This window comes from Exophiala mesophila, assembly GCF_000836275.1.
Source record: "Exophiala mesophila strain CBS 40295 unplaced genomic scaffold supercont1.5, whole genome shotgun sequence".
NCBI classification, from domain to species: domain Eukaryota; kingdom Fungi; phylum Ascomycota; class Eurotiomycetes; order Chaetothyriales; family Herpotrichiellaceae; genus Exophiala; species Exophiala mesophila.
The window spans coordinates 1,748,398-1,771,221 of record NW_015622508.1 but is presented as its reverse complement, the minus strand read 5'-3'; the positions used below and the strand labels follow the sequence as shown (position 1 = coordinate 1,771,221).

The 22,824-nt window shown below is 49.7% G+C and overlaps 8 protein-coding genes across 12 annotated transcripts; 5 read left to right on the top strand and 3 right to left on the bottom strand.

Annotated features, from left to right (window-relative positions):
* Positions 1-761: 761 nt before the first annotated feature.
* PV10_07373 (uncharacterized protein) lies at positions 762-3,420 on the top strand. Its single transcript, XM_016372269.1, has one exon. The coding sequence runs from the start codon at positions 962-964 to the stop codon at positions 3,200-3,202; it is 2,241 nt and encodes a 746-aa protein (XP_016221601.1). The 5' UTR covers positions 762-961; the 3' UTR covers positions 3,203-3,420.
* PV10_07372 (uncharacterized protein) lies at positions 3,269-6,702 on the bottom strand. The gene has a single exon (XM_016372268.1). It carries the CDS (start codon positions 6,629-6,631, stop codon positions 3,419-3,421), a length of 3,213 nt encoding a protein of 1,070 aa, XP_016221600.1. The 5' UTR covers positions 6,632-6,702; the 3' UTR covers positions 3,269-3,418.
* Positions 6,703-6,973: 271 nt separating this feature from the next.
* PV10_07371 lies at positions 6,974-8,585 on the top strand. Of its 2 annotated transcripts, XM_016372266.1 has the most exons (3): positions 6,974-7,394; positions 7,452-7,953; positions 8,028-8,585. In XM_016372266.1, the coding sequence occupies exons 1-3, from the start codon at positions 7,324-7,326 to the stop codon at positions 8,439-8,441; spliced, it is 987 nt and encodes a 328-aa protein (XP_016221598.1). In that variant the 5' UTR covers positions 6,974-7,323; the 3' UTR covers positions 8,442-8,585. The 2 variants fall into 2 exon arrangements, with proteins under 2 accessions (XP_016221598.1, XP_016221599.1); XM_016372267.1 differs by having other exon boundaries at positions 7,452-8,585.
* A 2,267-nt stretch (positions 8,586-10,852) lies between these two features.
* PV10_07370 (uncharacterized protein) lies at positions 10,853-12,710 on the top strand. Its single transcript, XM_016372265.1, has 2 exons — positions 10,853-11,201; positions 11,285-12,710. Exons 1-2 carry the CDS (start codon positions 11,082-11,084, stop codon positions 12,524-12,526), a joined length of 1,362 nt encoding a protein of 453 aa, XP_016221597.1. The 5' UTR covers positions 10,853-11,081; the 3' UTR covers positions 12,527-12,710.
* A 19-nt stretch (positions 12,711-12,729) lies between these two features.
* On the bottom strand, positions 12,730-16,824 carry PV10_07369. Of its 4 annotated transcripts, XM_016372263.1 has the most exons (8): positions 16,768-16,824; positions 16,339-16,716; positions 15,858-15,908; positions 15,429-15,659; positions 14,899-15,376; positions 14,482-14,848; positions 14,241-14,430; positions 12,730-14,191 (listed from the first exon to the last, which is right to left on the bottom strand). In XM_016372263.1, exons 4-8 carry the CDS (start codon positions 15,589-15,591, stop codon positions 13,566-13,568), a joined length of 1,824 nt encoding a protein of 607 aa, XP_016221595.1. In that variant the 5' UTR covers positions 15,592-15,659; positions 15,858-15,908; positions 16,339-16,716; positions 16,768-16,824; the 3' UTR covers positions 12,730-13,565. The 4 variants fall into 4 exon arrangements, with proteins under 4 accessions (XP_016221595.1, XP_016221593.1, XP_016221596.1 ...); XM_016372261.1 differs by having other exon boundaries at positions 15,429-15,908; XM_016372264.1 differs by lacking the exons at positions 16,339-16,716; positions 16,768-16,824 and having other exon boundaries at positions 15,858-16,305.
* Positions 16,825-17,529: 705 nt separating this feature from the next.
* Positions 17,530-18,460, top strand: PV10_07368 (uncharacterized protein; the record flags this gene model as incomplete). The annotated part of the gene is made up of 2 exons (XM_016372260.1): positions 17,530-17,767; positions 17,842-18,460. 2 exons carry the CDS (start codon positions 17,530-17,532, stop codon positions 18,423-18,425), a joined length of 822 nt encoding a protein of 273 aa, XP_016221592.1. The 3' UTR covers positions 18,426-18,460.
* An 848-nt stretch (positions 18,461-19,308) lies between these two features.
* On the top strand, positions 19,309-20,132 carry PV10_07367 (uncharacterized protein; the record flags this gene model as incomplete). The annotated part of the gene is made up of 2 exons (XM_016372259.1): positions 19,309-19,453; positions 19,534-20,132. The coding sequence occupies 2 exons, from the start codon at positions 19,309-19,311 to the stop codon at positions 20,130-20,132; spliced, it is 744 nt and encodes a 247-aa protein (XP_016221591.1).
* Positions 20,133-20,433: 301 nt separating this feature from the next.
* Positions 20,434-22,555, bottom strand: PV10_07366 (uncharacterized protein). Its single transcript, XM_016372258.1, has 3 exons — positions 21,819-22,555; positions 21,233-21,770; positions 20,434-21,164 (listed from the first exon to the last, which is right to left on the bottom strand). The coding sequence occupies exons 1-3, from the start codon at positions 22,194-22,196 to the stop codon at positions 20,725-20,727; spliced, it is 1,356 nt and encodes a 451-aa protein (XP_016221590.1). The 5' UTR covers positions 22,197-22,555; the 3' UTR covers positions 20,434-20,724.
* Positions 22,556-22,824: the final 269 nt, after the last annotated feature.

Genomic DNA, 22,824 nt, shown 5'->3' with positions numbered 1-22,824 from the left:
CTTTACTTTGGAAAGAATTCATTCATTGGAAGACTGGACGATATGACAATGTAATATTACCGAGGTCAAGCCGATAAAAAATCCCTGCCTATGATCAACGTCCTTCACCACCGACTGTAGCTAGATTCAGGTGGGGTCTACTTCCTCGGTCATGCGGAGTGTCGGATAACGCTGAATTGCATTGAGTTATCTCATCCGATGGGTTGGAGAAACTCCGGAATCGAAGAAATAAATGGGGTTTAGGCCCATAGAATGAAGTGGTATGATTTCCAACTACTTTCGACTAGCATCTGCCCTTGAAGTTGTGCACAGGTTGGCCCTATCATGACTAGTCCAGTGATTATGACCCGTCGTTTTATAGCGATGCATTATCCGATGGATCACATGACTTCGGGGTATACTCTATAGTCTGATAGTGTATCTCCAAATCTTCAAGTTGATGAAAAGGGAAAGTCTCTCAAAATGGGAACAGCATAGAGCACAGAGATGACTATCATGCTAGAGCCATTGCCTACTTCTCGATGGAAAGCAGAGACGTTCAAGCATAGAGGGGCGCGACTGGATAGCGCAACAGAATGAAATGGTTGACCGGCCACACCGGCCTACCAGACCGGCCGGAGTCTTTTCCCGGGCGCTCCTTCTCCCCCGCATTCTTCCTACGGAGAACTTCCGAGCCTTCCTTATCTCTCTTGGCAATCTCACGTGGCAGGAACGGGGAGGGGACCTCATGTACGTCTTCTCTTTTCTGTCTCCAATCATTGTGATGACCCGCCCAAGCATCACAATTCATGCCTCAAATTGATCTGAGGGACTTGACATCCCATTCCTATTGCTCCTTGTCTTCTCAAAGTGAAGCTCATGGCCTCGGCCACAGCCCCGAGCTGAACCAGCCAATCAGCCGTCGTGAAAAACCAGCGTGCTCCCTTATCTTTGTCACAACAAACCATCCAAACAACACCAGATGAGTATGCGATCAGCGACAATTGTGCAGGAATCAGGTACCAAGAATGGAAGAAGAGCCCCCAGGTCACGAACCGGGTGTAAACGATGCAAAGAACGACGTTTCAAATGCGATGAGGAAAAGCCCCAATGTGGACGATGTCAATCAGCTGGAGTTTCTTGCCCAGGATACGGCCAATCGCTCAAATGGTCGACAAAGCACGAAGTTTTTCCTTCCAAAAAGCGCCGGACTTTATCTTCAGCCTCGCTGCTTGACAGCCCCAGCCTAATCAATAGAACCCTATCCCCTGTCCAACAGCTGCCCACGGAGTCTGAGCAACATGTGGAAGAGACAGCTCGTCTCGAGCAAGATCCGACTGTGAGAGGCTCCTCCATCACACCAGGCTCACGACAGGGTTCAATTTCAACTCCCGGCCAGCCTTTATCGACCCAGATCGGATCCGATTTCCTTGAACTGCCCGAGATCCCTCAAATGTCTCCAACCTCTCTCTACATCTCACAGTTGAACTTTGATATCGCTCCTGATGTTGAGGTTGTCGACCCTTTGGATTTCTTCCAAATACCCGCCAAAGATGAAGAACAGCCTCAAAAACCCCTGGAACTCGTCACTCGTCAGAGTTGGCTTCCAAACCCTTCCAGAGGCCCATCCGATTTCTCCTCAGCACTGGTTGAATATTACTTCAAGGAGACCGCTGGAGTTTTTTCATGCTATGATAGCAGACTGAACCCATTTCGCACAACAGTTGCGGATTTCTGGACTCAATCCCCCGCCCTGCATCGCACTTTGCAGAGCATGGCAGCAGCCTGCCTGGTCAATGAGAACCCATACTTTAAAACACTATGCCGCAAACTACGCTCCGAGGCTATGTCATTCCTATATAATGACCCCAGCCAAGACGAGAAATCACTGCTAGCTCTGTTGATGCTGGGTCAGACATCGAGTTGGTTTGATCCACAGGACCTGGGTGTTCCCCTGTTCAAGGCCCTGAGATCAAAACTCAGTCTCTCTGCAGAACCGTCAGCTCAGACTCAACTGATCAAAGCAGGGGTCGACCGATCTTTCTTCGAACAAGCCCTCGAGTACTGGGAAATGCTACTGTCATTTGTATCCAGCGACCTTGATCCGGAAATGCCAAACGGTCCATTCTCTTCATTTTCAAAAAATATGCGCAAGGTCCCGCACCCATGGACCGGGGTATGCCGAGAGACGCAGATGCTTGTCAACCAGGTCGGGCAGCTAGCCAGATCTGAGCGAATGCGAATCCGTTCGGAGGGATTATCAGGATTTTCATGGCAGCACTCGATCGACCGATCAACATCATCGTTCCAACTGGCTCAGTACCTTGAAATGAGGCTGAAGAATCTATCTGAGCCTACGGAGGAAGGCATCATCAGCCCCGGAGATACTGAAACTCCCGTTTGGCATCTGCAAGCCGTTGCTGAAGTGTATCGAAGGACGGGCTTAATTAACCTCTACAGGGTTTTCCCAGACCTTCTCATTCCCCAACTAAACTTTTCGAACCCTCAGGCCGAAATCTCTCCAAGCGATAATTGGCTTAGCCTTGTTAACGATTCGTCGTTACACGATACAACGGATCAGCAAACGACCACCTATCAGGAATGGCTGACCAACTTCGCTGTCGAAACTCTCGAAATAATGGAAACCATACCTGCCACTTCACGGACTAGATGTCTACAACCTTTTATGCTAGTCGTTTGCGCAAGCGAGCTTCGAACACCTCCATGGATTGACGAGGCACATGACCAGATTCGCAATGTAAACCAAAATCCGGATATCAGCTTAGGGCAGTCAACATCAAATCTGTTCAACTCTACAATCAATTCTTCAAACCTTCACGATTCGGACCTTTTATCTCACTCTGCGTTCACCCCGCTCTCTCCGACCTCCCACCCTTTCGGCTTCCACAACAGTGGCGACCCCAGCGTGAGCCACTCAACTTGTACACCGTCGACGCGGTTCGCGACCCCCGCCCAGTCACACGGTCAAACTCAAACAGACGAGGAGCAATCGAACCTGTCGCAAACCTTCCGGGTTATGCACGCGCGTCGGTTTGTAAGAGGACGCTTGAATCTGTTCATGAACGTCCTGCCACCTCGACCGACCAAGACGTGTCTTGACCTGGTCGAGGCGGTATGGGATCGCCTTGACGAAAACGGCGGTAACGGTGCATTTTGGATCGATGTGATGTTAGACAAGGGTCTGCATACGACTATGGGTTGATGGAGAAAGAACAGATGCGATGAAAAAGTACGGGAGGCCTAATAAAAGAGATGGAGAATCATTGTCTAGGCGTGATGAGTTTTCCAACTATCTTTGGAGTTGGATCCTTTTTCTAATGTTCATGGTCAAGACTGAAGACAGGACTCTGCGTCCTCAGAACCTCAAGTCTACGAATCTATGTTAAAATATCCTTTTTCCAGTTCAAATGATACAAATCTACACAATATGAAGATTCCCAATCCTAGTACCTCGCGTCTCAACGTGATATCTACGCTTGACACCGATGGCAATGGCACGATTTGCCAGAGCCTCGTAGACTTTACGACCTCCAGCCACCATCACAGCAGGGATTGGATTATGTCTCGGCAGACCTGCAGGCGTAAACTGGGGAGTATCCAGATACGGACGGATCAAAGCGTTTTCATCGTCGACGTCAGGGCCGTTTTCGCCCTCTCCGTAAGAGACGAAGATGACCAACTGCAACGATTGAGACGACGGCGAAAAGGCAGGGATATTGGCGAGTTTTTGGCTGAAACTACATCCGCCGCGCTGTATGACAAGGACCTGTGTGTTTCGCGCCACTGCCAGGGGTAGTCGGTGGTCACATAGTTGGTCGGTCGCGTAGATCTTGGTCCATTGCAGAGTGGCAGGTTGAGCTCCAATCGGTGCTAATGTCGAGACTTCAGGCCAGTCTGGTAGTGGAGCTGCACCGGCTCCGGTTGGCGTGCTAGCAGTTAGATGGTAGCGTGGTGGGCCGGTGTTGGGAGGGGAAGATGTTGATTGTGGATTGAAGGATAGACCACTCGAGAATGGCCAGGATGGTTGTGGATGGTCTTTGAGAAGACTTGATAACTGGGAGATGATGTTGTTCCATGCTGCGCGGACTGAGCCTTCTGAAGAGCTGTCCAATGCAGAAAGGTCGAGAATCATTGATTCTTCTGTTTCATTTGTCTCTTCGATCTCGTCCTCGATTGGACGGTTGAGATCGACGACGATGTCCAGAACAGTTGCGTCGCGGATCCGTGAGAAGTTGGGGTCCGTTAAACTCAAGCTATCTTTTCCTGTGTCACGAGCTAAGAAGACTTTTTCGTCCCTGCCTAACGCGATGCCATTGATATTCTGCACTCGGAATGTGTCGATGATCCCCTCTTCGAAGGCGATTGGGAGATCCTGGACCATTCCTAAACGGAGGCCTCCGAGGAAGTTGATGAGAATACCATCCTTGACTCGTTGTAGCGGTGGTGTCGGGTTGCCTGAATTCAGCACGGCGGGGAAAGTGATGTCCAAGGTGGGCTTTGTGGGGATCAGCGAGCTCGTTGCATTGAATGGAACGAGTTCTAGCGGTAATGTCCAAGGGTAATATGTGTAATTTGATGGAGAGCTGATGTCTGACAGTGTGATGCTGGGGTGGTCTGCTGCATACTCTCCCAAGACTGACTCAACATCATCTCGAGTTGGCATCAGATGGAGTCGAGCCAAGTTGGCAGCATGGTAGAGATCTCCGCGAGCTGCGGTGTTGGAAATACTGAATGGCATCGCTGCAGGCTTGACAGGACAGGTTTGCTGGTGGAGAGCCGAGTCTATCTGAGGCGTTCCCTGGTGGGTGGTTTCGCCCACATGCCTTGGAATGAGCAAAGGATGGCCTTCCGTTGTGAATACATAGGGCTCATCGAGATGATTCAGAGGATGGGTCGGGTCGAAAAGGAGGAATAGGTATTTGGCAGTTTCACCGAGAAAGAAGCTCTCCATTCGGTCTGTTTTCTCGCCTGTGAGGACGTCCTGAATACTTGCCCAACCACACTTTGCCCAACATCTCCTCTTGATATCACGGAGCACCATTTCACCGACATGGAAGTACCAAGGATCTTCTGTGGCTCGATAGAGATGATAGGTCGATTCGATGAACTCGGGTCTCCCCACCCACCAGCCTAACCCGCCCTCAATTCCCCCGGTGAATAGATTCCAGCGTTCAGGAAGGGCTGAAAATCTGGTCCATAGGGCTGTCTGCAGCAGGTGTGTTTCGATGGCCTCGTTCACATGGCCACCAAGGACAAGTAGGCCAGGGTAGTATGCACTTAAGGCATCGACCCAAAAACCCCTCGCAGCGCCTGTGACAAGATCCGCTTGGATGTAGTGTGGATGCTGGTAATTTGGTCCACGGTAGAGATGTCTCTTGATGGCTGCATGAGCGACATTCCAGGCTTCCAGAAATGCATGAGAAGTGTGGGATTCAGGCGTCATCGGTTCAAAGAGGCTCTCTGGGTCATCGAGAGGGTCTAGGGCATCATAGTTTGGATGGTTATCTCTGGAAAGGAGGACATGTGACTTGAGAGCGTATTCGAAAAAGCTGTCGATGCCAGCACCGATACCTGTCCAGCTCGACACCCAAGCACCTGATTCGGCATCGATTCCGGAGCCAATCAAGTCGATGGCACTCCGCCTGTGCCAAATGGCCCAAAATGCTCGTTTGGCAAGTTGTTCGAAACGTGGATCTCCAGTTAGCCTGCCCAAGGTGGTGAATTCTAGGACGAGACTTCCAGCGCCAGCGCTGCAGGTTTCGGTAATCTCAGGGGATTTCTGATTTGCGTCGCATTGGGCATCTCCTTTAGCCGCATTGAGGGGGGAGTTGGCATAGAACGGAATGCCGTGCCGCAAGTTCACTCTCGGATATGGGATGCCAGTGGTCGACCAAAATGCGGGAAGCAGACGTTTGCCTAGGTCATGTGCCAATCTCAACAGTTGACCATTGTATTCAAAGCCATTAGGCCAAAGAATTGCTTTGGTCTCACCGGCAACTGGAATAGTTTGAGACGGTCGTTCGCCAGTCTGCTCGGTTTCGATAGGCAAGTATCCCCGAATTGGAAGATCGCCAACAGCGAAGAGGTGGGCGCTCAACAGTCCTCCCAGACCACGAATGGCAGTCTCAAAGACTTGAACCTTGCTGTCTAAATCGAAACCCCTAGCTCTTTTGCCTTGACCTAACGGGCCCTCTGATCCATCGCCGTACTGTTCCACCAAAGCCTTGATACCATCCTGGAATAGTCGCAGTGGCTTATTATTTCTGGGATTGGAGGGCGTCGAGGCGAGAATGGCCAAGGTGGACAGGCTATCGATCAGCGTCAGAGAGTAATTCCCAAGCGGGTCGTTGACTTCGATATGGGCAGGATTCTCCCGGTCGCGTGTCAGAGGACGGCAGGTGATGGGTCGCAGTTCATCCTCGGGGAAAGCATGGGTCATATAATTCTCGAAGCCATGATAGAAGAGATCCTCAGTCTCTTTCCTGAGGGCCTTGATCTGAGCGGAAGACTGAGCAGCCACTCCCAAAGTACAAGTCAGGGTCGAGGTCAGCCATAGTAGTGCCAGGAAGCGGCAGAATGGAAAGAAAATGTCGATTGCAGCAAACCTCACATGTTGGCAATCACTGCGCATGGCCCACGAGATTGTGGTCCGCCGTCAAACAAGACGGGCACACATAGCAGTCTGAAGACTGAGCAGTTGACAAATGATCTCGAGTTCATCTCTATCTGAGATGAGTGCATCTGGCCTCATGATGCCAAGGATGATACTACAGCGAATCATAAGAGTGAGGGTGGGAAGTGCGCTATAGGAATAAAAGCAGACCGTAGACAGATGTTCTCCGCCAATTGCTGCAAGAGGTTAGCGTGTTTAATCCGCTGCCAATGAGAAGGGTCTGGAGTATTGACACACAATGCCACTATAATATGAGAGCTCTTGTTGATGTCTCATTCCGTTATCTATCCCTTTATCTCTGTTGGCCTCAGGGGTGTCCTCAGTTGTATCCATGACTGACTCCAAGATCTTAGAAATGGAGAACAATTTTCCCCGCACGACTGACTTGTGAGATGATTGATGACTAAATGACTCTTCGTGCTCGTATAAAGTTCGTTCTCCAAGGGCCACTGACTTTATCTAATACCACCGTCACTGCTTCTCCATACTGACTCACCGATCATATTCCCTCATCCTTAGATAAATCTGAAGGGAAATCCGGTTGATCTCTTTCAAATTCTTTTCAAGCCTGTCAGAAATTCCGAAGACCCCACCCCTACCATATATCTCTTGTCTTACAAATCCGAAAGCCTCTTACAGCCACTGTCATAATGAAAGTCCTTCTCACCGGAGGCAGTGGTTTTATTGCAACACACTGCCTCGACGCATTGTTGAAGCATGGGTAAGTCTGTTCTGAAAGTTCAGACACAAGGACAGACAGCGCTAACTACATATCCAGCCATGAAGTGGTCATCACCGTCCGATCAGCAGAGAAAGGACAGGCTTTGGTAGATCTGTTCAAAGGACAGAAAGTCTCCTACACGATTGTCAAAGACATCAGCGTTCCCGGGGCATTCGACCAGGCAGTCATTTCAGATCCACCGTTCGACGCTGTGGTCCACACCGCCAGTCCATTCCACTATGACGTCCAGGACAACAAGCGGGACCTGCTCGACCCCGCCATCATCGGAACGACGGGCATTCTCGAGTCAATCCAAAAAGGAGCTCCTTCGGTGAAGAAAGTGGTGGTGACTTCGTCGTTTGCTGCCATTTCTAACCCCACCGCACCTCCAAAAGTCTACGATGAGACAGTATGGAATCAAATGACCATGGAAGAAGCTTTGACTACCAAAGATCCGCAAGCCGTATATCGTGGAAGTAAGACGTTTGCCGAGAAGGCGGCATGGGAGTTTGTGGAGCGTGAAAAGCCGAATTTCACCTTGACGGTGCTTAATCCTCCGGTAAGCCATTTCCTTTTTTCGAGGCACAAAGATGTTGCAGTGACTTTTTTCTCTGACTCGTTTCAACACTGCAGATGGTCTACGGCCCGGTCCTGCACCCCGTGGCATCATTGGACGATCTCAACACCTCGAGCAAGCGAATCCTGAACTTGGCACTGGGAAAGCCGCGCCACGGTCCTGTAGGGTCGCCAATGTACATTGACGTGCGAGATCTAGCTGAAGCTCACGTGTTGGCCATTACGGTACCTGAAGCAGCAGGTCATCGATTCTTCATGACGGCCGGTCACGCCACAGAAGCAAAGATGGGCGATATCATCCGTCGCAACTTCCCAGAGTATGCTTCGAAGCTTCTGCCGGACCTACAAGACAATATCCCATCTTACGATATCGACAACTCCAAGTCCATCAATGTATTGAAGATCAAATACCGGGATCTAGAGGGCACAATTGTCGATACAGTCAAATCACTGAAGGCCTTGGGCGCATGATGTGCGAGAAAACCCTGAGTGCGTTCACGGAACGTGGTATGAAGGGACTAGGATATGACCAAGGTATACAAAATATGATAGATTAAACAAGTCATACGATATACTAAGAAGTCCACGGCCTATTCATCAATGCATCTCAGAATATAGCCCTCCAAGTAGCAGTTCTCATTCGTACATACGTGACTATGAATTGACTAGAACACGAGAAAATCAAAAATCACCATCTTCCGCGCCAGCTCTTCTCCCAAGCTCGGTCTTCCTCCTCAGCCCTTTCCAAAGCTCGTTTCCACTCGTTTTCCATACGTCTAGTCAATTCATCGGGTGTCTCATCTGCTGGACCGGAAGTCGTGGGACTTTCACAACCCCGTAGACCAATGAATCGACCCCATCGACGACGTTTGGTCTCGAGGTCAACAGCGTCGAGCTTCGGGCCGGCAACACCTGGTGCACAGGGGAGACTGGTCCAGGCAGGCACCCATGCGGGGTATTGGAATGTTTCTCTGACGGGAGGAAAGACTTGGTGGTACCAACACGCTAGGCTGTCCAGTTGCTCATGAGTGAGGAGATGGTACTGCAAAAGACTCTGGGGAAAGTCTGGGTGAGCTAGACCATTGGTCACGGAGATGAGTGGAACAAGAGGTGCGCGAAGATGGTCAACGCTATGTTGATAGTGCGCTTTGCGCTGCCGGGTATTAGGAGACAGTGGCGGAGGGATGACGGTGACGTGGTATTTGGGGGGAGGAACAAGTGCCAATCGTCGGAGATTATGCCCTCGATGCCGCGTATTCCTACGAATTGGAGACCTAGATCTCCGTTCTTGTAGGTCTGGCGAACTGTTGAATGGTCGTGGAGTAGGAATGTTTGGTGATTGTGGTGGTGACCAATTGAGGATCAGGGAGTTCGGTGCTTGCATAGCCGATACTGGTGTGGGTTCTAGGAGATGTGTGATTGGCGTCATCGGAGATAAAGGGAAGCTGGGGAACATGCTAGTGTTGACTCGCAAGGGGAGCGTCATGACTCGGTCAAAATGCGGACTTCGAAGCACACTGCGAGTATGTCTGCCATCCTCGGTGGCAATGTGCAGAAAAGGGGTGACAGGACTCGAGAGTTCACGACTCGAAAAACTGTTCCAAGGACCACGAGGCGAGCACAGAGACATTGAACTGCTGTTGCGACGAATGCTAGACCCATTGGTGCCGTTCTGAGACCATGAAATAGGTGTGACAGAAACCTTTGGAGAGGAGGTGGGAGCAAAGTCCAAAGTAGAAGTGATTATGGAGGGGGTCATAGGGGTTTGTGGAGAGGGAGGAAGGAAAACTGGAGAGGTAGGGGTGTTTGGCATAGTCATGATTCACTAATATGGGCTCTTCTGACGGGGAGTTGGAAATGCAAAAATGCAAAATACTCACTCTGATGCTGTTTTGAAGAGGATGAGTCGGGGCGCGACGGGTTGGGCAGCCAGATTCAAAGGGATATATGGGCTGGTAGCGCTTCAAAGAACGGAAGACTTGCAGCTGTTATTGATCAACCAAGACAATGGAGGCCTCAGAATAGTCTGAGTCGAGCCCAGCCTTCATTGATCAGAACTGTAGACGGTGCTTGCTCCTCCATTGTTTAACGGGCCCAGATCTTGTGTCGCTTCTTTGTTGTAGGTAGATGACTTCAGAAGGCTGCCGTGGGGAAAGATCTGGCCTCTCGTTTCAAACAGACCAGTCGTCCAAGGCTTCAGACAAAGCGAGACCGGAGGTCTCGACACTTGCCACCTGTGAAAAGGGGTTTTCTCTTGCTCGGACTCACCTGAACGTCCCCCGATATATATGACATGGCTTGCCGTATTTCAATTTTAATATTTGTCGGCGACCAGCGTCCCATGCTGTGAAGAATTTACCTGGAGATGGACCAGACATGGGCTTTCTGGAGTCGTGCCGGATTTGTGCAACTCCCTTTGTTCCTTCTATCGGAGAATGTGGAATCTGCAATAAAGAAGGAGGCGACCTCTCAGGGAAAGACATTTAGTGCAGAAATTTGCAGTTCAAGAGGCAGCTGACGTGGAGCATTAGTCTGAGGTCGGCATTCTATGAATAAGATAGATGACCGCTTGTTGCAGTTTGGTCTTACTCCAGCCAAAATGACCGTGGTTTGGGACCTCAAAGGTAAAGACTCGATGCATGCACATGATATGACGAATTTAAAACAGGGTAGATATGGATGCATCGAATAACACAGGTGGCCATAGAAGCGAGATGGGTAGGGGAAGGGGAGGAGAGAGAGGGAGAGAGGTGTGCGTCTAGCGAGTTTATGATCCAAAGTACCATATATGCACTATCATCTCAATGATCCGCATTGCTCGGTCTCAGCCTTGTGTGAGACTCAGCCTCGTTTGGTCTTACCATCCACTGCGCTTCTCTGTCCACGTACACCAGTTCACATCTATCAACCTCGAAGCATCTAAACTTCTGTATGTTGAGCACCGCTTTTCCTCACATTGACAAAAGGCTGTCTCTCTTCAGCGTCCCATCTAGACGCTGATACAACTCCATGTCGACCCATAGCCATCTCTAGCACTTCCGGGCCCTTCAACTTATACCTGACACACCCGAGATCCGCTTCCACAAGCCCCTGATCGCCCATTCGTCAACCATGGCGCAGACATTCCTCGACATATTTTATTCATTATCCAACTGTATATGTTGTTTCCCTGGCACTCCTCAGCTCAAGATCAACAACAGGAGTTTTCGTATGCTGCGCCTGCTGGGCGAGGTCAGTCAGATTCCAGGCATCTATGAGTGCCGTCACTCCACCATTTATAACAAGACCTCTACTCACATTTGTTCTCTTTCTAGGGCGGCTTCTCCTACGTATATCTAGTTCAGGACACATCTGATTCTTCCTTGTACGCACTTAAAAAGATCCGTTGCCCATTTGGCCAAGAATCCGTTTCGCAAGCTCTTAAAGAGGTCGAAGCATATACATTGTTCGCACCACATCCAAACATCATCCGCAGTATCGACCATGCTGTGCAGACCGACAGATCCACCACCGTCTCTGGAATCGGCAACGATGGTGGCGCAGGAGGTGCCTCCAAAACCGTTTATATCCTTCTCCCCTACTACCGCCGCGGCAACCTCCAAGACATGATCAACGCCAACCTCGTCAACCATACCCGGTTTGGCGAACGACGCCTGATGCAGCTGATGCTCGGCGTATGCAAAGCCCTACGAGGCATGCATCAATATAGAATCCGGAATAACGCCTCACGCGGTGCAGCGCAGGCAGTACGCAGTGAAGCTGCACAGGCCGACGCAGATGCCGCGCGACGGAAACAGCAACGAACTATGACCGCCTCTCAACCCGACCAAGACGAAAGCGAAGAGCAGGAACAACCACTCATGGCCGACGAAGTGACACGCGCGCAAGAAGGTAAAAACCCCGGCGACGAACGGGCATATGCACATCGAGACATCAAACCCGGCAACATCATGATCGACGACGACGGACGAACCCCCATCGTCATGGATCTAGGCAGTCTAGCACCGTCACCCACACCCATCACGAGCCGAAGTCTCGCCATCGCCGTACAGGACACAGCGGCCGAACACTCGACCATGCCGTATCGCGCACCAGAACTCTTCGACGTCAAGACCGGCAGCGTCATCGACACCAAAGTCGACATCTGGTCTCTCGGATGCACCATGTACGCATGCCTAGTAGGAAAATCACCATTTGAAGCACGTTCCGATGAAACAGGCGGTTCCTTGTCCATTTGTGTGTTGGGCGGTGATTGGCGATGGCCAGGCGAAGGAAACGCCACCAAGGGCAAAGACCGTGCCCATCCACCATCGAGATCGAATACGATGCAACAAGCTAATGGCGATGCCAATGCCAACGCCGCTTCAACCGCTCAGCCTGCCAGTTCAGAACGCATCTATCCTCATCCCGCGGCTCGAGAAGTCGTCCGTCGCTGCCTGGCAGTGGAGCCCTCAGAACGTCCTGACGTGGATGAGCTGATGACTCTGATCGACACGTGTCTGAGCGAGTTACCTGAAGATGATGAGGGAGGTAATGTCGATGATGATGTTGTATGAACGAACGACGATACTTGGAACATCCATCTTTCTCTCTTATGGATCGTCGTCGTCGTCGTCATGCTGAGATGTTCGGTTGGTTTTCAAAAAACATATATATCCGAATATGTATTTTATTAGGGGTTCCTCTTTCTTTTTTAACTTTCTATGAGCCATAATTATAAAGCCCGTTTTTGATTTGTGATCACTGGTCACTTCTTGTGCCTGGCCTGGTCTGGGTTGTCATCTCTTCGTTTCGTTGCTTCTACATGACCTTCATACTGAACAATCGTATGCCTGACGGTCACCTGATCTCAGTATTGGTCACATGTTTCGATGTTTCAAAAAACCCTTCAACCACATCAATAACAGCAGTATTCTCGCCCATCTATCTCCTCTTTAACCGTACATTACAAATATTCATATAGAAGACCAGAAATCTGACACGCCTTTTTTCAGTCAACTGTGCAAAAACACGAGAACAGAGTCAGTTGGGTAGGATTGGAAGTTGTTTTCTTGTTGCTTTTGCTCATATTGATCACCACTTCATTGTCACCATAGACATCATGATGACCATTTTCTTTGTCGCCTTTCATCCGCTTCCCGTCTCTCCCCGCGCCGTCCTGTCCTCCCGCCAAGGCAATACTGGAAATTCGTCGCACTCAACTAACACCTTCTGGTGAGGAATATCCTCAAACTCGAAATTTGTTTCATTCAATTCTCGAAATCCGTGTCGTTGGACTGAATCCATGGTTGGGTGGTTTTTCACCCCAATCTTCGCAAACACTCCAGCCTCCACCCATTTCCTTCCCTGAAAGTACTTTCACTGTGCAACCCATTTCCAATGCTTAATTTGCCGCCTGACGCAGTGGTCCACATACCACCAATCAGTCATCCCAAAGAATGGGGTGTCTGCGGCGCAGGAAACGATTAAAGCCAATGCATCAAAAAGTCACCTCCCCTCCAAACAAAAGACCGTGTCCACCAGGCAAGAAAGTCGCTAGCGGACGAATCACTCGCAGCCAGCTCAACCAACTTAGAAAAGGACAAAGTCGGCCCTCTATTCGGATGCCTTGACCACTTCTGCAGCCTCGCTGGCGGCCGCAGCTGACTCAGGTGCCTTTTCAACCACTTCGGGTGCAGGGAGAGTGGCCTTTGGCTCCTCGCTGCCGACAGTGTCTGGCTTCTCGCTCACAACTGGCTCTGGCGCTGGCTCAGCAACAGGTGGGGCTGGTTCAGCCGGCTTCTCGGTCTCAGTTGTCGTCTCTGCAGGAGCAGGAGTATCAACCTGACCATCCTGGGAGGGACTCTCGGCTTTCTTCTCCTCAGTGGGCTCCTCTGACTTGTCGTGAACACCGTTGGTGGTCGGGGTGGCTTTGGCATCTCTGTCACTCGTTGTCTGTCCTTCAGTGTCGACAGGCTCCGCACCAAGGAATTTATTCCACTGGCTCAGCAGATCCACTGACCGTTGTCGGAAATGGAATTCCTCGTCTCGCGGAATAGTGTTGAGCTTGATGAGTCCTTTCAGGACTTTGTTGATCTTTGTGCTCCGAATGATGGACATTTCGAGGTCGGTGTAGCCCTCCAATTTCTTGATGTAGGTCGACATTTGAGGCATTTCCTCCTCTCTGGGGGCCTGGTCCCTGGTCAAGAAGCCTTTCTGGAGTTTGTGTCGCAGAAACAGGACTGAACGGGGGTTAGTAACAGTGATGGGACGTGGAAAGGAAACTCATACCTTCTTTGTCTCGGGCCTTGCGTGCCTCGGCCGGATCAAGTGGCTTCTCCTCTGGCTCGGGTTCAGCGTCGACCATTTCCTCATCACTGGCCGGTGCTGCTGCTGCCGCCTTGGACTTCCTCCGTTCGGGTTTGGCTTTGGCGGTCTTCTCTTTGGCTTTCTTTTCCTCGGTTTTGGGGGTCTTTGCCGGCTGTAATCTAGATTAGTGGACAAGTCATGGCCGCCTTTTTGGGAAGCTCACCTTTTCAGTATCATCGTCCTCGCTCACTGCGTCCTTCTTCCTCTTCTTGGACGATTTCTTTGGAGCAGCATCGGCATCGGCATCCTCCATCTCGACATCTTCGACCTTGGCCTCGCTCTTGCGCTTCTTCTTCTCGGAAGCCTTTGATGCCTTTTCGGCCTTTTCGGCTTCTCGAGCCAGTCGAGCATCCTCATCGGCCTGGAGAGCTGCAGCGTGCTCGTCGAGGACAGTCTTGAAATACTCTAGATCGTGATTTTCTGCGGCGACCTCGTAGGCAGCAAGGAGAGCCTTTCCTTTGCCCTTTTCGGAGACATCTTTGCAATCCTCAGGATTCAATGGTGCGAGGTCGGTATTGGGGATCCAGGCGCTGACAAGGTTAGTAACTGAAGAGACATGATGTGCCTTACAATGACTTACAACTCGTTGGTATGCAAGAACATGATGGGGAAGGTACGCTCGGTAACCTTTTTGCCACCATCTGCGTAAGCCTCATTGTAGGTGCCATCTGCCTTTTTGGTTGTGACAGGTCTGCTATTGAGTAGGACATCAGGAAGCATCTCCTCATCACAGATGATTGAGGGCCAAGGTGGATAGCTCTTCAATCTAGCAATGTAGTATTCGCCAGGTTGTGCATCGAGATTTGTGAGCTTCGCGGCAGACTTCTTCTTGTTGAGCTTCTTGCCCTTGTTCTCTGACATTGACTGTCGTTTGGTCGTGGCGGCCTTCTTGTTTGCTGGAGTACCATTTGTTTCCGGCTCGGGCGCATCGGCTGGTTCGTCCGACTTAGGCTCTGGATCGGCAGCTGGGGCTGGAGGCTCAGTGCTGGGCGCGGGTGCCTCTGCCTCGGTGGGCGCGGAAGGGGTGGGGTCTTGGGCACCATTTGGAACAGCAGATTCTATGTGAGGGTTAATATGGATGTTTGGATGCGTACGACATTCCAGACATACCAGGTTCCTGAGTTGGCTTGTTCTCTGTCGTCTCGGTGGGCAAGGCTCCTGACATCTCGGTCGCGGGTGCTGAGGCAGGCGCTGCAAGCGAAGGAGGAGCTTCAGTTTCTGCGGCCGCGGCTTGCACAGGAGCTTCTGATTGAGGTGGTGCAGTGTCGGCCATTATGGCAAAAGGTGAGGGGACTTCGCGGACGCGTGATTATGTGCGCGTGATCAAAGGATGGATTAGATCTTGAGTGAGGACAAAGTCAGCGGTAGGAACAAGTGGGTAAGATGAGAAGATGAGGATGATGGTGTGAGAAGACGACAGATGACGAGGAAGTCAAGGATGCAGCTGCGGGAGTGACGCGACAGATTGGAGAAGGAACGCCGTCAACCCGGGCAAGGCAATGTGATGGAATTGGAGGTGAACAAGAGGGAATGACTGACTTGAGATGTTTTGATGATGAATAAGAGGGTTATGCGACAAAGAGAGTGATGCTTGTGAAGGAGTCAGAAGGGGTTGTGTGTGGTGATATGACGACCATGGGAGAATGCAATGAACAGATGGAGAAAGTCCACGGGAAGTAATAAAGTGAATGGCGCAGTCAGGTGAATGGCCGACTTGACTTGATTTGGACTGTGAGAGGAGAGGATTGGAGGAGCAGCAGAGCAGCAGAGGAGCAGAGGAGCAGAGGGACACACAACGACAGTCACCCAGTAGCCAACAGGACGCTAGCCACCAATGCCACTCTGCACCTTCCCCAATCACTGTCGTCGTGCCAAGATCTGAAAGCTTCGGTGTCGGGGAAAGAGCGAGATCAGAAGAAAGAAAGATGCATCTGCACACTTCTGTTGCTGTCGCTCTGTCGGTGGTTGATTGTCTTGTAGAATGCTGATGAACTCAAGAAGATAAACTGAAGCCACTGACCTTGATGGATGAACAGTTGCTCTGATCTGATCTGATCTGGTTTGGTTCCGAGGAAGTGGCTGTGATTGGAAAAGCGGGGAGATTTTCAACCAATCACCGATCTCTGACACACTCAAAGTCACGTTTCCGTTTTGTCACCCAGTGATTCCCGACTCGGAGAGTTGTGCAGCAATAGGAAAAGTCGCTGAATGATGAGAATGTGAATATATCGCAAGTGATATAGACAGTCCTTGATGTTATGTTTGACGTGAGGAGTGGAAAAGCGATGGCTCAAAAGGTGTCGGAAGTGGCCAGCCAAGTCTCTGAACAAGTTTCCTTCATCACTTTGGAAGTGGCTGGGCAAGTCAGATTGAGTATCTGGGGTCTCCCATCGTTGTCCTGTGTATTTGTGAGATTCGTGATTCATTCATTCATGAATGGGGGCCTCACCTCACGCTCAATGTACTTTGTATGCCACTTGGGATAATTGTGGGCCGTAAAGTACGGACTAATAAATTGGAAGTTGTCCAAGCTACTGAAAGTCAGAACATGGGAAGCGCCAGGGATAATCCAAAATGAGAGATGGGCACCTGAGTCACATGACATACTTCACAACTTCTCACGTGACTAGGGAGTCCAGCGATCTTTGAAGCACCATCGATCTCTTTCCCCTTCTTCTCTCTCCTTCCCTCCTTCCCCAGTCAGGATACAACAACTCGATAAGGCAGGTACTCCAGATCAATACTCGCAATTCACTATGAAAACAGCGCTCTCCATTCCCTCATTATGCCTTGGACCTCGCTGATTTCCTTCAATCCTGGATCAGCTCAGACATCAGACCAGATCAAAATGAATCGATGATGATGATCGTGCCATCACTATATAAACCAAGAAACCTCAAACAGACGCCTGATTCTCTTGTTTAATTGTCTGTTACATGTCTTATTTCAGCTATCTTTCAGTGCTTTCTATCGCTATCTTCCCGCTTCTCATACTATCATCCTGCTTGAGAGCATGAAACATGTCGCACTTTTTCATCAGACCGTCAGGGTGGTACCTGGAACTTCTTTCTATATTCCTATGCTAGATAGACAGGCTATAAGTACCTACCCCGTCTAAACCTACGTCTTACCTCTCACAATTTCCATTAATAGGGTTGTGGTGTCAAGAAACCAACCATCAAACCGTGAGATGTTCACCTTCATGGACAAAATGCACTTTCCATTCTTTCCATTCCGTCTTTTACTGGGGCTTCTTTTCTTCTTACACTACCAAGCTCTCGCCGATGTCGAGTTCATTATTCCCCCTGATGTCGAGAAATATGATTATCCATCCTCTACGTGGACATATATCGCCGGCACACAGGCATATTTGCAATGGACCACTGATGAGCGCGAGGTGGACTTGTATCTCCTCATGAGAAGTTTCAACCGTTTTGAGCTAGTTAAAGGTATTCAACTCTCTAAACATTGCCCCATTCTTTTTCTCCGAAGTGCATGCCAGGTCAACACTCACAATCGATAGAATCGATCGAAGAATCGAACTATTTCTGGACCGTGGGATTTTCTGAGGAAATATTTCGACTCGATCCAGACGAGGAGAACGAGTTTTCCTTAGCAATCGCCGATCCTGACACAGGTGACTTTCTTGCGCTCTCAACACTTGTCAAAATCCTCCCAGCTATAGAATCAGAATCCAGCAACGTCACTATCACCGTTACCGTCACTAGTACTGTCTCTCGTACCGCAACAGCTCTGACAGGAACAGCTTTGAGAGAAGAAGGTTCTGACTCGGGCCAACAAGACAAGAATCTCTATCTTGGTCTTGCAGCAGGACTCGGTTCAGTTGTGGCGTTGCTCGTGGCCGGAATTATGGGTTTTGCCTGTCTCAGATGGCGTTCTGCCCGGGTGAACAAAAATGAAGTTGAACTTAGGAACTTCGCCTTGTCTGACACTGGCGTTATGATACAACAGCCGATGTCAAGAGTACATACAGCGCCTTCTTCCCCAAGACTCCAACATCCCAAGGCTGGGGAAGCCGTTGGCTTATCCTCGAAATCTCCTGTTGGGCCAAGTCATCGCAGTCATACTTCTGAGCTGAGTGGCTAGGGTTGTGCTACCACTCTGCACAGAAGTTTCAGAGTTCCAGAAACGATTGCAACAATCACAGGACTTGACATGATGGAGATTCAGGATCTGGGGTTCGCATCTCTTTCAAATGCATTCACTCTCCATTTTCTCTGACGATTTTTTGAATTTAGATACTGTCTGATCCTTGCATCGAGATTATTATTGCTAATGAATGGTCATTCACCCCTCGAGACAGAGCAGATACTCCATCTCAGAATATGTATACCATATGCAGAACCACGAACCTATGACCCAATCCACTCTCCTCCAAAGTTTTCCTGACTTACGGTGTTTCCCCTTTCATCCATCTATTCCAAAGCTGACGAACAAACTCGAAAAGGATATGCAAAGTCAAAGGTCAAGTCTCTATTCTGCGCCATGCTGTGTCTTGGTCGTGGTATATGACAAGTTTGTCACAGGTCACACACAACATTCCTTGAGCTACTTTATGATAGGAGATGCTCTCGCCCTGAGTCCTCATGTCCTTTATGCAAACCGATCTGTCGTCCGACATGACTGCCTGCCTGCGTAATGCATGCATGGTGTATCCTAAAACCACGAGCATCCATCCCATTCTGTGTCTATCGATGTCGTCCAATTCAATCGATCCACATCGACCATTACTCACTTACTCGCTCACTGATCTCCTAACACCCGATTGAATATCTATTTATCAACTTTATCACTTTCTCGTCATCTTCAAACCTCATCTCAATACCTGAACACCTCAAATGAAACAATGCGCTGCAAACACTTACTACTAACCATAACAGCATTCATGCTGTTCATCCTAGACGTGTCCGCAGCCCAATCTCAATCTCAGTCTCCATCTCAATCGCACCAATTCATCTATCCACCCAACATGCCCATCAACGAAGGTCAAGTCCTCCACATTAAGAATATAACCATCGGCAAACCTCATCTCTTCACATGGCGGAGCACATCGAAGAACCCGAAACGATTGATGCTTGATGCGTGGGACTTGCCACCTGTGCAAACACTCATAGGTAAAGAAAAGCCTCATTTCATAATGCCCCGTTTCTTCAAATCGTCAGACCATCCTTACTACCTACCTCATTGTCAACAGGCGCCGACCCGCGAGATGAGTTCCACTGGAACGGAAACCTTGAATCGCACATGTATCCCAACGATTCCAATACCTATTACACATTGGTATTATATGACTACTATGATGATACCAAGTTATGCGAATCGCAATTATTCCGTTTAATTCGTCCTATCATCGACGACTCATCGGAGTCAAAGTCATCTGGAACGACGACCATGCTAGGAGACCCTATCACAGCATCATCATCATCATCATTATCATCATCAATCACGACCGGAACCAGATCAACTCTCTCCCTCCATCACTCGCCTATACCAACAGCTACAGTACTCTCCATCTCAACTCCATCAAAGGCTGCCTACTCATCCCCGACCAACAACCCCGATCCCACTACCATATCCAGCAACAACAGTAGTGACTTCAATTCCGCTGCCACCAGCTTATCTGAACCAGGCCAACCTCTCGAACCGCGAGATACCGTCCATCTCAGTCCAACCAGACGGTTGGTTATTGCTATCAGTGTGGCGTTTGGTAGCTTGTTGATTGCGATATTGGTCGCCGCGGGGTATAAGATTCGACAGCAATATAAAGCTGGAGTGTTTCAGAGGCGTGATTGATTGAAGGAGGGGGTTGTTTTGTGTCGTTAGTAGATATGCGAGCAAGCAATAAGAATATCTAATGTCTCTAAGTATATTTCTACTGCTACTGCTGACGCAAATAATTTAAAGGTTCACGAAGCGAGTTCTACCGTAATGATACTGTTAATGGAAAACCAATCAACCTGATTCGTTTCCCTTGGGTACCGGTTTACTGGCTGGGCTACCTAATTGATCGTAAAAGGGGCGAAAGCCTGTGCAAGTAATGAAATCGCTTACGAGATGAAAAGAAATGAAGTTGGTTGGATCGTATAAATAGGTGTATAGACCTACGATATGGTGTATTCGGTATTAAATGTCTTAGTCGACAAACTAGGTAGCTATTTTTGAAAATGCAGAACTTGAATCCCACAAGACAAAACCAGAGATCAACATAAACCGAGACCAACACCTCGCTAAACCGATTAATCCTGGATATAACGCCTCGTTGATATTCGTTGACCTCGTAGGATGATATTCCAAATCGTCGTGGTTGATGCTCTGTACATTAAGAGTGAGAGTACAAGTGATTCCGGGTGACGCTCCTGGAAACATTGCAGACCCTAAAATCCACTCATCGCTTCCCACCCGTGAATGCGACAGGATTCCAACCCTTGTCTGCCGCGCCGACATCCTCTTCTCCAGATTGAACTGGTTTGTGGATTCTGAGAGCCCACAAGAACCAATCTTCTAGAACGAGTAAATTCAATAGAATCTCGTTGCCCTTCCAGCCTACCGCACAGACGATAGCTCCAGCTACGGCGTCAAGAATGAAATGATTGGCTGTAGAGACGATGGCGATCAAAATCATTGTTGGATAGGCGCATCCGATGGCGAGACATGCCATACGTGCGGAACTCGGTAGGCGGATGTGTGGAGCAAGGTCGGGGTGGCTGTTGTTGAATATAGGGAGGTGAACGGAGCGACTTCGGCGATGGACTGGTGAAAGAGGGATTGTCGCAATGGTCAGGCCGACGAGAAGTGAATAGCCAAAGTGAAGGGAGGGCATGGCAGCTGTGATCGAGTCAATCAGGATGACATGATCGAAAGGTACCTAGAGATGAAACGGAGAAAAGACATACCATATTGGTTGCAAAATTTGTTCTGTGTCCAAACACTGCTAGCTCCTTCAGCACCATGGACGGTGTCCACGAAACCAAAGCTCTTCGCCAACTCGGCATCTGGGCCATTGTAGGTTGGATCGCTGAGCAGTCTCGGTGGCATACATGGCCAGAGCGTAAAGACAACAAATGCAAGAAGATTGCATGTTGCCATTGTCCTGCGTCTTGCTTCGTACAATCGAGGTCCAGCCGCCGAATTGACACGAATTGACCCTGGCTGACCACCCTGTCGGTCTTGGACAAGGCGATTGCTCGTGATAGTGTAATAGAACAACCACACGAGGAATGCGATCGTACCAGGGATGTGTATGAAGGAATATAGCCAGTTGATATATCTCATGACCACGGGATAGCCCATAAAGAATCTCTGAATGGGAATTTCCCAAAGGATATGAAGGTGTTGTTCGACCGCAATGACTTGAAGGGCATGGCGGCGGGCCACATGGACGGTTCCTTCGACGAGAGTCAAGGCTGTAAAGGCTCGGCCGAGTTGATATACCTTTGAAAGGTCAGTGGATAATCTCTCAATGGACATAAAAGATAGTACCCAGTAAATCAATGCCCAATACCAGGCCTCGACAAGGAACGGAAATTTGTGGAGAAGCCGGCTGAGCAATCGATTCCTAAAGACAGCAGTATTTGGCGTCACAACAGTCTTCCGGTATCCCGCTATCCAGATATCTCGTTCTCGCCATCGATTCGCTTGTGAAGGGAGTAGAGACGGTGAAAGGGACCTCTTGGACTGGCTCAATTGTGCCTCGGCGATGTCAAGATGGTCATCAGTTTCCACACCATGGGCTGTAGGCAATTCGTTCCTTCTGTATATCCTCCTAGAGAAGTTGTAGTCGGTCGCTCGATTGATCCATGCACCCCCGAATAACAGCACCACCACCACCAAAGGCTCCAGATATGCGCCAGCACCCATGCTCTAACCCTCCTCAATGGTGTTTCGCCTAACTGAACAAACGAGTCGGACGAGGTCAGCACAAGTTAGAAATCTGGGGGATGGAAGAACGTATGAGCAAGCACGCAAGGTCGCAGGCAGCGCAACGAGGAAGAACGAAACAAGACAAGAGGTGGGAATGATGTTGAAGATCCCTCTGCAGGTACTCGATCGCTGACATGCCGTCCGCCAGCGTCCGGCATAGCTTGTCCCAAGGTTCAGCCACACAAATCGTTCGCCAACATAGCCAAGTCGTACAGAGACGCCCAGTTATCGGGAGAAGTCAGTGAACTCCACTGAAGTACACTCCATGACAGGCTAGAATGATGACCGGGTCGGTGGGGAATTTGACCGATGTCACTTGATGCACGAATCAAGACAAGGCTGTCGCGCATACATACTGGGCAAGCATGCACACATCAAAAGGGACGGGATTGCTCAGATTTCTTGGGTCGCGTGCCACAGAGATGGACGGTGGAATTGTCTGGTTTGGTAGCGAGAAGGGCCACCCATGTACATGACGCGTCATACAGTACTTGGCCTTGCGGTGCATAAATTCAGTACTCCGTACTCCGTAGTGGTAGAGCGGCTCTGGCCTGTACTCCGTAAG